General features: G+C 42.4%; 1 protein-coding gene across 6 annotated transcripts in view; it reads right to left on the reverse strand.

Annotated features, from left to right (window-relative positions):
* Nucleotides 1-1,702: 1,702 nt before the first annotated feature.
* nrxn2b (neurexin 2b) overlaps nt 1,703-15,473 on the reverse strand; it is a 249,335-nt gene continuing 235,564 nt past the window's right edge. For 3 of the 6 annotated variants that reach the window (XM_079603464.1, XM_079603465.1, XM_079603463.1), the window contains one exon: nt 1,710-3,979. In XM_079603464.1, coding sequence (XP_079459590.1) covers nt 3,678-3,979 — 302 coding nt within the window. In that variant the 3' untranslated portion in view covers nt 1,710-3,677. Of the gene's footprint in view, nt 4,535-15,473 lie in introns of all 6 variants that reach the window. The other 3 variants (XM_079603461.1, XM_079603462.1, XM_079603466.1) reach the window with 2 other exon arrangements.

Consider the following 15,473-nt stretch of genomic DNA (forward strand, 5'->3'; position numbering starts at 1 on the left):
AGAGAAACTAAGAAAAGAAAATGTAATGCCAAATGGCTGATGGGTCGTGAATGGCTAGTGTTTGATCACAATAATGTCGTCATGTATTGTCAAGATTGCCGCATGTACTCAAAAGATAAAAACAAAACAAACAATTTCGTAATAGGATCTAATAATTTTAAAGTAAAAAATTTGACAAGTGGATATTCTGATTGGCTGGTAACTTTAGAAAGTTTGGCTGGTGATCAAAGTTAATTTAGAACCCTGGTTATAATGCAGTATTTCACCTGCCAGAAAGATTAGTGATGTTAGTTGATGTTCCAGAAACAAAAAGTGTTGCGAAATACAGTTTCTGTCGTGTTTTATTCGTCATTTTGTAAAATCCCATTGAATTCTGTTGAAGGACTGAGTGCTTGTTAATATAAATGCGCTACCGGAAACGGAAAGGGGGCTGTTTACATTTGGTCGATGTCGTCTTTTTGCTCGCTTCCGTTTCTCATAAGGCGAGCGAGCAGAGCAACTGTGCTCCGGGAGAGTAAGCCAAATAAACAAACAAAACCTTGAAAATATTGAAAAGTGCAATATGAAGTTGAACTCGACTGTGACCGTGAGTGTCCCGCGAGACATAAACATCGGTTATCGCCATCAAGTGGTCGGGAGTGTGCTAACGCTTCAGATTCAAATATTGAGCGGAAGTTACACGGTTGTGAAGTGTCTGAAAAAATAGTTCCACTATAGCAAAATAAACGGATTGGAATCATATATTGCGACGATATATTGTTTATAATCATCAACGAACACCACTAACATCACTCGGTGAGTTTAACAGTTTTGTAAACGAACATTATTGGCTGTTTTAATGACATTTTCGGACATGCCCATTGACTCCAATGTTAAATGGGTCCATAGCCAATTCTTTTATAGTCAAAAACTCGAGAGAGGAACCATTGTCAAAAAAATGTTGTCCACCACTCTTGTTCATCCAAAACAAACTACAATATAGACTCAAGGTGTTAAATACCGGAATTATCCTTTAACAGCGGAGATGGAGATGTTTTTAGCCGACACTGATTTAGAAAACAACAGTTTATTAATAAGCAATTAAAATGCCTCGTTATTTTTTCAGACACATTTATCATCATTAGCCAATAACCTATAAATCACCGGTTTAAGATGAAACTTCACGAGACCGGCGCGGCGAGATGCCTCCACAGGGAGATACGCGGCGTGATTGACAGCTTTGACACCAAATAGATATACGTGAAAATCAGATGACATGATTTCACAACTTTTCATTGGTCATTTAGATATGTGAAGCAAACTGTATACGGAAATGAACCTGGAAATTCTATCCGTCGAAAAATCTCAAAATCGGCAAAATGGACATACGCGGTTTTCATCAGACAGCGATGATGTTTACATATATGAATAATCATTTGAAGCATACGCAAACGTAATGCAAGCAGACGTAGGCACAAGATGTCTTTCAGATGTTCATATCTGAATCACATGTGAATCGCAAATGATCTTGAAATTGTAGCCGCATTTTTAGAATCAAAGACTTACCGGCACTCGTGTACAGCTTCATCGTGATGTGAATGAAGGTTGCGATGGAGTTACACTGGACTATAAATACACTCTAGTTTACCCTCTCAAAGGGTTTGTGTTGAGCTGAAGTGAGGAAGAAAAGTGTGAAGGCTAAATAAGCACACGACACAGGGTGTAAGAAGTATATAACCAATTGTATTCCCTTCTGTTAATATACACGTATGCAGATTCATCTCACTGGAACACTCTACAATAACATTTAGAAAGAACAAGGGAGCTGAGGAGAAATGCAACTGACAAACCCGAACAGGATCTGGGATAATGGAAACATTCATACAGACAAACAAGCGCACAAACACTCAGAGATGGAGGAGGGAAATCAAATGATGATGGTGTCTGGTCCTCGTTGAGTGAATATGGAGTATGAACAGCCCTCCACACGCTGGGTAAAGCGAGCGACATGATTCACACAGAGGAGAGAGTCGGAGGATCAAAGTCTCCCGGATACACTATCCCGCCAGGTAAAGGAAATGTTTTCTTGTAAACCAAATCGTATTTTGCTGTTTAATATTCAAAGGAGCATCTGCGTTCTGCAATCTGATTCACTGATCTGTGCAGTTCATTGCACATTCTTTTTTCTTTTTTTTCTTTCTTAGGGATGATAATTAGGAAAAACATCTCTTTTAGCACTGGGATGAGATTCAAATATTTAGACATTTCACAAACTGTTTTAAACATTTTCTTTTCATCGTAGTTTAGTTCTTTTAATAGAGTTGAGAAAATTAGAATACTAGAGTTCAAGATGTACATCTTCCAGGAAACAAGCCATGTCGTCTTTCTTTCAAGAGAGTTTGTTCCGTTTTCTGAAATGCGCAAAGTTCATACCTACTTTCCTCCTGAAAGAACGTGCTCAAAGACGCAGGAGAGTTCACGTTACGTTAACTGGAACATTATTGTCTTTTCCCTTTGACATTGTGACAAAATAAAAAAGAAAGCACGCACACACATAGAAAACAAAACAAAAAAGCACCCTATCATCCAAGTCTCTGCTGTTTTCCACTGATATGGTTTGTTGACGTGACGTGGGTCGGAGGGTCTTGATCAATCGTGTTCACGAGTCCTTTTCAAACATCTGTATACATGGATGTGTCCATTTGCTGTTTCGGGTTCTTGAATGAGGTACTTAGAGCAGAACCCAAGATCCTCAGCGGGTCGAGGACGGAGCCCTGTGGAACCCTCACACACACATGACGATTATCTGCCGAAACGTGGGGTGACCGCGGGCCTCCGAGAGTTCTGGCGGCTGAAGGGATCATCCACAGATGTTTCGCTAGTTGTAACGGTTTGATATATATGTATATATATTCATATATTAATTTGTTTGACTCCACAGAAACAGTATTTGTCTGTTTTCATTTTGAATACCACATGCTGGAAACACAACAGAATTACGTTGCATCTGCTCCTGAGCACCAAGGACAAGGAGGAAAAGGGAGAACAAGCCAAGAAAGGGTGTGGGGAAAGAGAGAAAGAGAGGGATGAAGGGAGTGGAGGATGGAAACGTGAAGCACTTGGAAAGAGAGGGAGACGGATTTGACACAGAGCTGGTTTGGCAGTATTACGGAGGAGTGTGACTGCTAAACGTTTTCGGCACCATCTGTTCCTGAAATGTCACCTATGCCAAGCCGTTCCAATCGAACTGCTCTCATTCCCAAACAATTCTCGACCGCATCCAATGCTCTGATGGAGCAACAATGGATTGCCCAAGCAGCCTGGCATACATGGGTGTTTTGACATCAGGCTAGGAGATGATCTGAATATTGAGGACTCGAGTAGTATTTACAAAGAACAAACTAGAGCGTCAAATTAAGTGTGCGGAAAAATCCACTTTTCATCAATACAAAAGGTTTGCAGAGTTTCTTTTCATAACAGGGATTAGCTATCAAAAAAAGTAAATGAGGGAAGGAATGATTCCAAACCCTATAGACACCATCGTACTCTTTAGCTCTCGCTGGAAATGAGGCCAACAGCTAGACGAGACAGGAAATTAAAGAAGACTGATGTCAGAGCACTATAAGTGACCGGTTAACCTTTCCATTCCTCATCCTATCTCTCTCCTTCTCCCGTCTCGGTCCCTTTGGAGGCCGAGCTCAGACGTAATACTCCTTGTCTTTGTTTTTCTTGCTCTTAGTGCCCGTCTTGGCTGCGCTGGGCTGCTTCTCCTTCACCAGGGCGCCGTTGCTTTGCGTGGCTGAGTTGCTGATGTAGTTGCGGCTCTGGTCCACCTGGTAGGAGCCTTCGTCACGGTTTCGGTACTTGTACATGGCGTAGAGGAGGATGAGGATACAGAGAGCGGCCGCGGCTACGATTCCCACAACCATTCCCGTCGTGCTACTGGACTCGCGTATCACCTCCACTGCTCCCGGCGGCCCTCGGCCTGGCGACGAGGGGTCTGTAGTGGGGACATGGGGTAAATTGGGGGGATACGTTATACCTGGGTTGTGTCGATGCCGCCCGCCGTGTTCTGGTTCGCCCGACGGCTGAGCGGGCGGCAGGAGCACTTGGTCACGAGTGTTCATTTTACCCGCCGGGATGTTGGGGCCAGTGTTGATGCCAGGTTTGAGTCGGGAAACTGGTGGGGCCGTAGGGGTGAAGGGGAGCGGCGGTCGATGGGAGTTGGGCAAACGGGCGAAGGGGCGATCACCCCGGGGGGGAGGCGGGAGTACCGTCCGATCAGTGACAAGGGGCGAGTTTTTATAGTAATCCTCATCGTCGGACTCCGTCATCTCGCCCGAGCCGTAGGCCGAGACCTCCATGGGCTCCTCGCAGTCCTCCTGGTCTAGTGGACATGGGGGTCGCCCGGGCAGGGCGAGAGACTCTTTGGTGGTCTCGAGCAAGGTGAGGAAGGGGCGATAGGTCGGGGGCGGGGGAATAACAGGGTAACGTGTCGCAATTGATGGGGGATCAAGGGAATCCACAGTTATAATTGGCAACACTAGTTCACCTCCTAGGATGAAAGAGAGAAGGAAGACGGCATTAGTTACCCGAGCAAGACAAATGAACAAGAGAGAGAGAAAAACCATCATTAGAACAGGACTAAGACTTAATGAGGTTAGTTCTAAAGTTAGTTTGGTTAGCATCTATTTAAAATCAGACTATAAACAGCTAGGCTAATGCTAAAGAATTACTGTCGTATACTTGATTACAGGGTTAGAATAATACAGAAAATCATTTAAAACTTAAGCATAATGTGCTACCCAGAGCATAAACTAGAATGTACATTCAGATAAATCCTACAAAAACAGTTCTATATCTACTGTACAGTACAAACAGACTTGGCTGTGCTAGTGCTAATGCTAACGCTATCTATGCTAACCTCCACTCACTGACTGCATGTTTAACAAGATAGCAAACCACGTAGTACAGGTCACTTACATTAACAAATTGGCCGCATGATTTTTGCATGAAAAAAAAAATTACAAAAAGAAAGCTGTGTAAGATTGTTCTCGGATAGTGATAAACAAATTTCACCCCATGTTTCAAAGTAGGTAAAGTGTTTTGAATTCATCATTCACTGAACGTTTTCCCGGAGCTCACAAAGCTCATAATCCCCGCTCCCCGTTGGCATGGTGATATCTCGCTAATGATGAGGATCTATATGCAAAACTTCCCACTCTCACCCCGGGATACCGAAGGTGATATTTTCAAATTACTGTCCCTCAAGATTTTCCCCTCCCCAAAACACAGACCAAATCTTTCAACATAATTATCCATAAGCCTGTCCTTTGGAAATCTCATAGCATGAATAACAAAAGGCCTGTTTTCTCAGAGTGTCAAGGAATGCCAAAAGTTAAATTATACAAGTTTTCATTTGACATTACACTGCTCAGATTTAGACTTGTGAAACATCAACAGCTTTTAATGGAGCAGAACTCTATGAAACTGGGGTGCAGAAGAGCTTTTGCTGTTTAAACACATAATGCATATCATTGTTATTCATATGATGAGGCAAATTAGTGTGACAAACATTGCGTTTTAAGCAGCTTGAGGGGGAAGGACTGTTGGTCTGTGATCTGAAACCTCCTCAAACCATGGCATCAACACGGCACCCTCCCCTTAACCAACCTTCAGAAAGAGCTTCATGTTTGCATATTGATGAACAGACTCATTAAACCAAAGAAACTGTGAATCCACTGGGAGAAAAGGTGATATTAACATTCATAACACAGAGTTAAAATCGTTGGGTTAGAAGCTGGAAAGGAAACAGTGTGTTAATGATATCTTTCACAGAGTCCGTCCCACCCAACAGCCCCAGTGTAAGATGTGTGTGTGCGGGTTGAGAGTCTGGGGAACGGTTCACCGAGTCGATCTGGATTAAATTAATGCCTGTTCACGGAAACATCTTTTATATCCATTGCTGGAAAAAGCCGCTCGAGGCGACCAGCCGTTTAGAGGAATGATCTGTCAAGAGCACCGAATGGAGTCTGATAATTCAGTCACTGACAACACTAGTTTGCTGAAGTTAAGTGCCACCGGGCACAATAAGATCTCCTGCTTTTATTCAACTTGATGGAATATCTTACAATATGCAACTTCCCAAAGCAACCTTGAGTTCGGATGATTGTCTAGCGCAGAGCTCTGCAACGGGGTCTCAATGACGAACTTTCTCAAACTCTCAATCCACACGACACACAAATCCCTGAACTATGAGCTTGTCAGTCGCTGCTCGTGTTTGTGTGTTCATGTTGAATCTTGGGAAAGATTCCCCCAAAGACACAGTCTGTGATTGGCCAAACTTTGCCTTCTGTGACGTGGTTTTACACACACACACTGATACCTCACATCTTCCCCGCAGTGCGGACTCAGTACCACCATGAGCTCCAGTTCCACTGCTCTATTCATGTCTCATCCCTTTGCTTTTATTTCTAAAACTGCAGAAAGTGAGACATACTGTACGACTGTCTGCTGAAGATCCTTCTCGAGAGATGCAATTTAAGCCAAGACGAACTGCTCTAACTGGCCAAACGTTAATAGTGAGAGCTAGATCTGGACTGATGCACAGAATTAAATCACTCACTTCAAACCGCACTGAACACCAGCTCGAACTGGTGAAGACGTCATTAAACACACACTTCTGTGTGCAGTTTGAAGACAGAGACAATGGAAATACTGCAAAACAAGCAGCGAACAAGACAAAAATACACGTTAAAACCGTCTTCCGAAATCTCGTTCTTATAGAAGCTTGTTTTCACTATACAGAACGAAAATATGAAAATGGTAATTGCAACATTTTTTCTCACAATTCCGAGTTTATAAATGAATTGCAATTCTGACATTTTTCTCGTAATTCTAAATTGACATCTCGCCATCTTTTTTGTTTTTTCGCGACAATTAAAAAGTATTATCTCACAATTCTGACTTTTGTTTATGCACTTTTGTGCTTATACTGCAGTTTTAAGACAGAAAATGGAAATACTGCAAAATAAGCAGCGAAAACGGCAACAAGACAAAAATACGTTAAAACCTTCGTCCGAAAGCTTTTTCTTATAGAAGCTCGTTCTCGCCACGGAATGAAAATATAAAAAAGGTAATTGTGACTTTTTATCTCACAATTCTGACATTTTTTCTTAAAATTTTGGAGTTTAGCGTATATATGGCAACTCTTACTTTTTTCTCAAAATTGCTTGAAAAACTAAAAATACGTTAAAACCGTCTTCCGAAATCTCGTTCTCATAGAAGCTCATTTTCACTATACAGAACGAAAATATGAAAATGGTAATTGCAACTTTTTTTCCCACACAATTACGAGTTTATAAATAAATTGCAATTTTGACATTTTTCTCGTAAGTCTAAATTGACATATCACAACCCATTATGTTTTTTCGCGACAATTTAAAAAAATTGTCTCACAATTTTGTGCTTATACTGCAGTTTTAAGACAGAAAATGGAAATACTGCAAAAAAAGCAGCGACAACTCCAACAAGACAAAAATACGTTAAAACCGTCGTCCGAAATCTCTTTCTTATAGAAGCTTGTTTTCACTACACAGAACGAAAATATGAAAAAGGTAATTGTGACATCGTCTGAAATCTCTTTCTTATAGAAGCTTGTTTTCACTACACAGAACGAAAATATGAAAAAGGTAATTGTGACATCGTCTGAAAGCTCTTTCTTATAGAAGCTCGTTTTCGCCACGGATTGAAAATATAAAAAAGGTATATTTTTATCCTTTTTATCTCACAATTCTGACATTTTTTTCTTACAATTTTTGAGTTTAGCGTATATCTGGCAACTCTTACTTTTTCCTCAAAATTGCTTGAAAAACTAAAAATACAATAAAACCGTCTTGTAAAAGCTCTTTCTCATAGAAGCTCGTTTTCACTATACAGAACGAAAATATGAAAAAGGTAATTGCGAAGTTTATAAATAAATTGTAATTCTGACATTTTTCTTGTAATTCTAAATTGACATCAACAATCCATTATGTTTTTTCGTGACAATTAAAAAGTAGTATCTCACAATTTTTTTTTTTGTGCACTTTTGTGCTTATACTGCAGTTTTAAGACAGAAAATGGAAATACTGCAAAATAAGCAGCGAAAATGCCAACAAGACAAAAATACGTTAAAATCGTCGTCCGAAATCTCTTTCTTATAGAAGCTCGTTTTCGCCACAGAGCGAAAATATATAAAAAGGTAATTGCAACTTTTTATCTCACAATTCTGACATTTTTTCTTAAATTTTTTTTTTTATATCTCACAATCCTGACTATCTGGCAACTCTGAAATTTTTGGTTCCATGACGGAAAACTTCCCCTCTCTCCTTGAATACTCAGCTGTATATTTCTTCAAAACCTAACGAAACCTACCAATTCACAAAATTAACGGAATGCATAGCTGATATAAAAAATTGGATGACTAGTAATTTCCTACTACTAAATTCAGAAAAAACAGAGATTCTAATTATTGGACAAAAAACTTCCACACGTAATAACCTAGAGTACTGTCTAACACTTGATGATGCTCTGTTAAGTCTTCGTCGTCGGTTAGGAACCTGGGTGTGTGTGTGTGTGTGTGTGTGTGTGTGCTCTTTGATACCAATCTTTCATTTGAAAGTCATGTGTCTAGTATCTGTAAAACCGCTTTCTTCCATCTTAAAAATATATCTAAATTACGTCATATGCTCTCAATAAATAATGCAGAACAATTAGTTCATGCGTTTATGACCTCAAGGCTAGATTATTGTAATGCTCTACTGGGTGGTTGCCCTGCACGCTTAATAAACAAACTACAGCTAGTTCAAAACACAGCAGCTCGAGTTCTTACTAGAACCAGGAAGTATGACCATATTAGCCCCGTTCTGTCAACACTGCATTGGCTGCCTATTAAACATTGTATAAATTTTAAAATATTGCTGATTACTTACAAAGCACTAAATGGTTTATCTCCGCAGTACTTGAGCGAGCTCTTAACGCTTTATAGTCCTTCACGTCTACTGCGATCTCAAAACTCCGGCCAGTTAATAATACCTAGAATATCAAAATCGACTGCTGGCGGTAGATCCTTTTCCTATTTAGCACCAAAACTCTGGAACAGTCTTCCTACCATTGTCCGGGAAGCAGACACACTCTGTCAGTTCAAATCTAGACTAAAAACACATCTCTTCGGCCTAGCATACACATAACACATTATAGACTTCTATAATTAGGCTGCATAGTTTAGAACAGCCGGGACCGGGAACACTTCCCGTAAATCCTGATGTACTTGGTACATCATAAGAAGGATGGCGTCTACGCTAATATTAGTCTCTCTGTCTATCCCGAGGTTTACTGCTGTCCACCGGAACCAGGCCGTATCCAGATCTGATGAAGGACCAGCGCCAGGACACGACGCCGCCGCCGCTGACCTGAAGTGTCAACCAGTCTCTCCTCCTCTCCACTCCGACTTCAACCAACCGGAACTGGACAAATACTCTGATTCATTCTGAACTTCATACACTGTTCACTCATTGGCCAGAGGAGAACTGGCCCCCGACTGAGCCTGGGTTCTCCCAAGGTTTTTTTCTCCCTTCTGTCACCTGATGGAGTTTTGGTTCCTTGCCGCTGTTGCCTTCCTTCTGGCTTGCTTAGTTGGGGACATTTAATATTCAACAATATTATAGATCTGCCTTAAAGGTGGATGATGATGAAATAGTTTTTTTTGTATTATTTTCATGTTATCACTGTGAAGCTGCTTTGATACAATCTGTATTGTAAAAAGCGCTATATAAATAAAGATGACTTGACTTGACTTGACTTCAGTGAGGTTAACCCTGAGAGGCGAACGGATGATCCACTGGATCACATTTATGACAGGAAGAGATCAGAAAGAGTCTAAAGCAGTTCATCAGTGCCGGGAAACCTCCGGAAACCTCCGCCAGAAGCCTGCTTCTCCGCTGATGAACTGGGAGTGAAGCTGACGGGGGTTAGCCGCGAGCGCCGGGACACTGGGACGCCGGAGAGTTGTCTCTCTCTTATCTAATTTGATTCTGAAGCGTAGCGCTGGAGTGACGGCGGGGTGCGAGCGCTCAATAATTCACAACAGAAGACATGGAGCTCAGAGACTGAGATTAACCTCTATAAATGTACCCGCTTCACATCAAACACACATTTAATACGCAGCGGTGAAATATTCATGTTTGTTTTGTTAGATTTGCTTCTGCAACTGATAAATTAAGAGCATCTTGATTATATACGAAGAGACACTTTATTGTTCCAATAAAGCTGATGAAACCGACTTTATGTTTTATATGTATAGCTATAAATCCACCTGCGGTTTTCTGAGTCATTCTGGAAGGATCTCTTTAAAGATGATTTATTCATCATTACACACTGACTGACACACTTATGATTTCTCTATCCTACACGAGTGTCTACAACTCCACTTATCCATGAGGTGTAAGTTTCAGACGGTGTTGTGTGTTTGTGTGTAACTGTTGTGTGTAACTGTTGTGTGTTATGCTTGTGTGTTTGAGTGTGACGGTTGTGCTTGTGTGTAACGGTTGTGTGTTTGTGTGTAACTGTTGTGTGTTACGCTTGTGTGTTTGTGTGTGACGGTTGTGTGTTTGTGTGTAACAGTTGTGTGTTACACTTGTGTGTTTGTGTGTGACGGTTGTGCTTGTGTGTAACGGTTGTGTGTTTGTGTGTAACAGTTGTGTGTTACACTTGTGTGTAACAGTTGTGTGTTTGTGTGTAAAGGTTCTGTGTTTGCGTGTAACGGTTGTGTGTTTGTGTGTATAGGTTGTGTGTTTGTGTGTAATGGCTGTGTGTTTTTGAGTAACAGTTGTGTGTAATGGTTGTGTGTTTGTGTGTAAGGGTTGTGTGTTTGTGAGTAACGGTTGTGTGTTTGTGAGTAACGGTTGTGTGTCCGTGAGTAACGGTTGTGTGTCTGTGAGTAACGGTTGTGTTTCTGTGAGTAACGGTTGTGTGTCCGTGAGTAACGGTTGTGTGTCCGTGAGTAACGGTTGTGTGTCTGTGAGTAACGGTTGTGTGTCTGTGAGTAACGGTTGTGTGTCCGTGAGTAACGGTTGTGTGTCCGTGAGTAACGGTTGTGTGTCTGTGAGTAACGGTTGTGTGTCTGTGAGTAACGGTTATGTGTTTGTGTGTTACAGTTGTGTGTCTGTGAGTAATGGTTGTGTGTCTGTGAGTAACGGTTGTGTGTCTGTGAGTAACGGTTGTGTGTTTGTGTGTTACAGTTGTGTGTCTGTGAGTAACGGTTGTGTGTCTGTGAGTAACGGTTGTGTATCCGTGAGTAATGGTTGTGTGTCTGTGAGTAACGGTTGTGTGTCTGTGAGTAACGGTTGTGTGTTTGTGTGTTACAGTTGTGTGTCTGTGAGTAACGGTTGTGTGTCTGTGAGTAACGGTTGTGTATCCGTGAGTAACGGTTGTGTGTCTGTGAGTAACGGTTGTGTATCCGTGAGTAACGGTTGTGTGTCTGTGAGTAACGGTTGTGTGTCTGTGAGTAACGGTTGTGTGTCTGTGAGTAACGGTTGTGTGTCTGTGAGTAACGATTATGTGTCTGTGAGTAACGGTTGTGTGTCTGTGAGTAACGGTTGTGTGTCTGTGAGTAACGGTTGTGTGTCTGTGAGTAACGGTTGTGTGTCCGTGAGTAACGGTTATGTGTCTGTGAGTAACGGTTATGTGTCTGTGAGTAACGGTTATGTGTCTGTGAGTAACGGCTGTGTGTCTGTGAGTAACGGTTGTGTGTCTGTGAGTAACGGTTATGTGTCTGTGAGTAACGGTTGTGTGTCTGTGAGTAACGGTTATGTGTCTGTGAGTAACGGTTGTGTGTCTGTGAGTAACGGTTGTGTGTCTGTGAGTAACGGTTGTGTGTCCGTGAGTAAAGGTTGTGTGTCTGTGAGTAACGGTTGTGTGTCTGTGAGTAACGGTTGTGTGTCTGTGAGTAACGGTTATGTGTCTGTGAGTAACGGTTGTGTGTCTGTGAGTAACGGTTGTGTGTCTGTGAGTAACGGTTGTGTGTCTGTGAGTAACGGTTGTGTGTCTGTGAGTAATGGTTGTGTGTCTGTGAATAACGGTTGTGTGTCTGTGAGTAACGGTTGTGTGTCTGTGAGTAACGGTTGTGTGTCCGTGAGTAATGGTTGTGTGTCTGTGAATAACGGTTGTGTGTCTGTGAGTAACGGTTATGTGTCTGTGAGTAACGGTTATGTGTCTGTGAATAACGGTTGTGTGTCTGTGAGTAACGGTTGTGTGTCTGTGAGTAACGGTTGTGTGTCTGTGAGTAACGGTTGTGTGTCTGTGAGTAACGGTTGTGTGTCTGTGAGTAACGGTTGTGTGTCTGTGAGTAACGGTTGTGTGTCTGTGAGTAACGGTTGTGTGTCTGTGAGTAATGGTTGTGTGTCTGAGTAACGGTTATGTGTCTGTGTGTAACGGTTGTGTGTCTGTGTGTAACGGTTATGTGTCTGTGAGTAACGGTTATGTGTCTGTGAGTAACGGTTGTGTGTCTGTGAGTAACGGTTGTGTGTCTGTGAGTAACGGTTGTGTGTCTGTGTGTAACGGTTGTGTGTCTGTGAGTAACGGTTATGTGTCTGTGAGTAACGGTTATGTGTTTGTGAGTGAGTAACGGTTGTGTGTCTGTGAGTAACGGTTATGTGTCTGTGAGTAACGGTTGTGTGTCTGTGAGTAACGGTTATGTGTTTGTGATAGGGATGTGACGAGACCCTTATCTCACGAGACAAGACAAAGACGAGATTGGGTTCATGAGAACAAGACGAGACGAGATTTTTGCACAATATTTGATAGAACTCCTCAATGACAAAATTCATGACTGGAAAAATAGTCTGCAGGTGCATTTTGAAATGTTGTAACTAAATCATCTTGTAATGAATGTCATTTCAGTTCTACTTTGAGTATGAATTATCAAATACATTAAAATACAACAATATAGAAGCACTGTAAAGGTTTTACCACAAACTCAACTGACTAGCTTCTCTCAAGTATGATTTCACACGGGTCTCTTCAGACCTTACTGTACATTATGAGCTTCCAGAACTTCTGAGGCTGTGTGTGACCTCCAAATAAAACTACTTTTCAAGGCAAGGCAAGGCAAGGCAAGGCAAGTTTTCACAAATTGAAAATAGAAATAAAAACTGTATAAAACAACAATTTTTCTTAGTCTTATTAGTGCAAACGATAATTAAGTGCAAGTGCAACCATAACCAAAGTAGGCCAACTCTCTCTGTATTCAAAGTGCAAGCAGAGACCAAAACAGAGACCAGAGCCACAACTAGAACGTCCAGAGATAGGTTTGATATTGGGAGACGGGCGATTGTATGCAGTCTAATTTGTGCGCATCGTGTTTTACTTTTATTTTCACTCCGTAGTGGCGGCGCTGGCGCGTTCTACAAGATAAGGGGGCCATTCACACAGAATGCGTTTTTGCTGTGTAAAATGCGATACGCTGGCAGTAGAATGGGGGAACTGATTTTAACTTGAGCGCCGCGTTTTTAGAATGCTGTGTCATGCGCGAGACGCTGCAAAAGATGCAAGACGCGAGCGCAAGGTTACACATCCGTCTAGCGCGTTTACATAGAAAAACAATGGAAAAGTACCGCACTGGAATGGAAAAACACGTTCTGTGTGAACCGCCATCTCATACATATCAAGACATCTCATTCTCAGAAGACATCTCAGATCGACTCTCTGTTGCGCAACAAATCCTCCGCCATCGTAACGCGATCAGTGAACTGTGATTCCTGCAGCACTGTCACAGTCTGTGTGCGACTGCAACTCGTGCTGGATGAGCAGAGCAGATGTTTACAATACAATAGCAAAACGACAGTGGAGGCGGTGCCGCGGTGTACACCGTAATGTAATGTGAACGTGGCAAATTCTTTGCTAATCATGGCGATATCGCGACACAGCTTTTCACTCGACGAGAAATCTCGTCACATTTTAGTCTCGCGAGATCTCGTGGCACGAGTCTGTGAGTAACGGTTGTGTGTCTGTGAGTAACGGTTGTGTGTCTGTGTGTAACGGTTGTGTGTCTGAGTAACGGTTTTGTGTCTGTGAGTAACGTTTGTGTGTCTGTGTGTAACGGTTGTGTGTCTGTGAGTAACGGTTGTGTGTCCGTGAGTAACGGTTGTGTGTCTGTGAGTAACGGTTGTGTGTCCGTGAGTAACGGTTGTGTGTCTGTGAGTAACGGTTGTGTGTCTGTGTGTAACGGTTGTGTGTCTGAGTAACGGTTGTGTGTCTGTGTGTAACGGTTGTGTGTCTGAGTAACGGTTGTGTGTCTGTGAGTAACGGTTGTGTGTCTGTGAGTAACGGTTGTGTTGTGTGTGAGTAACGGCTGTGTGTCTGTGAGTAACGGTTGTGTGTCTGTGAGTAACGGCTGTGTGTCTGTGAGTAACGGTTGTGTGTCTGTGAGTAACGGTTGTGTGTCTGTGAGTAACGGTTGTGTGTCTGTGAGTAACGGCTGTGTGTCTGTGAGTAACGGTTGTGTGTCTGTGAGTAACGGTTGTGTGTCTGTGAGTAACGGTTGTGTGTCCGTGAGTAACGGTTGTGTGTCTGTGAGTAACGGTTGTGTGTCCGTGAGTAACGGTTGTGTGTCTGTGAGTAACGGTTGTGTGTCTGTGAGTAACGGTTGTGTGTCTGTGAGTAACGGTTGTGTGTCTGTGTGTAACGGTTGTGTGTCTGAGTAACGGTTGTGTGTCTGTGTGTAACGGTTGTGTGTCTGTGAGTAACGGTTGTGTGTCCGTGAGTAACGGTTGTGTGTCTGTGAGTAACGGTTGTGTGTCTGTGAGTAACGGTTGTGTGTCTGTGAGTAACGGTTGTGTGTCTGTGTGTAACGGTTGTGTGTCTGAGTAACGGTTGTGTGTCTGTGAGTAACGGTTGTGTGTCTGTGAGTAACGGTTGTGTTGTGTGTGAGTAACGGCTGTGTGTCTGTGAGTAACGGTTGTGTGTCTGTGAGTAACGGTTGTGTGTCTGTGAGTAACGGTTGTGTGTCTGTGAGTAACGGTTGTGTTGTGTGTGAGTAACGGTTGTGTGTCTGTGAGTAACGGTTGTGTGTCTGTGAGTAACGGTTGTGTGTCTGTGAGTAACGGTTGTGTGTCTGAGTAACGGTTGTGTGTCTGTGAGTAACGGTTGTGTGTCTGTGAGTAACGGTTGTGTGTCTGTGAGTAACGGTTGTGTGTCTGTGAGTAACGGTTGTGTGTCTGTGAGTAACGGTTATGTGTCTGTGAGTAACGGTTGTGTGTCTGTGAGTAACGGTTGTGTTGTGTGTGAGTAACGGTTGTGTGTCTGTGAGTAACGGTTGTGTGTCTGTGAGTAACGGTTATGTGTCTGTGAGTAACGGTTGTGTGTCTGTGAGTAACGGTTATGTGTCTGTGAGTAACGGTTGTGTGTCTGTGAGTAACGGTTGTGTGTCTGTGAGTAACGGCTGTGTGTCTGTGAGT

Source organism: Phoxinus phoxinus, assembly GCF_949152265.1.
Source record: "Phoxinus phoxinus genome assembly, chromosome: 2".
Lineage (NCBI taxonomy): Eukaryota > Metazoa > Chordata > Actinopteri > Cypriniformes > Leuciscidae > Phoxinus > Phoxinus phoxinus.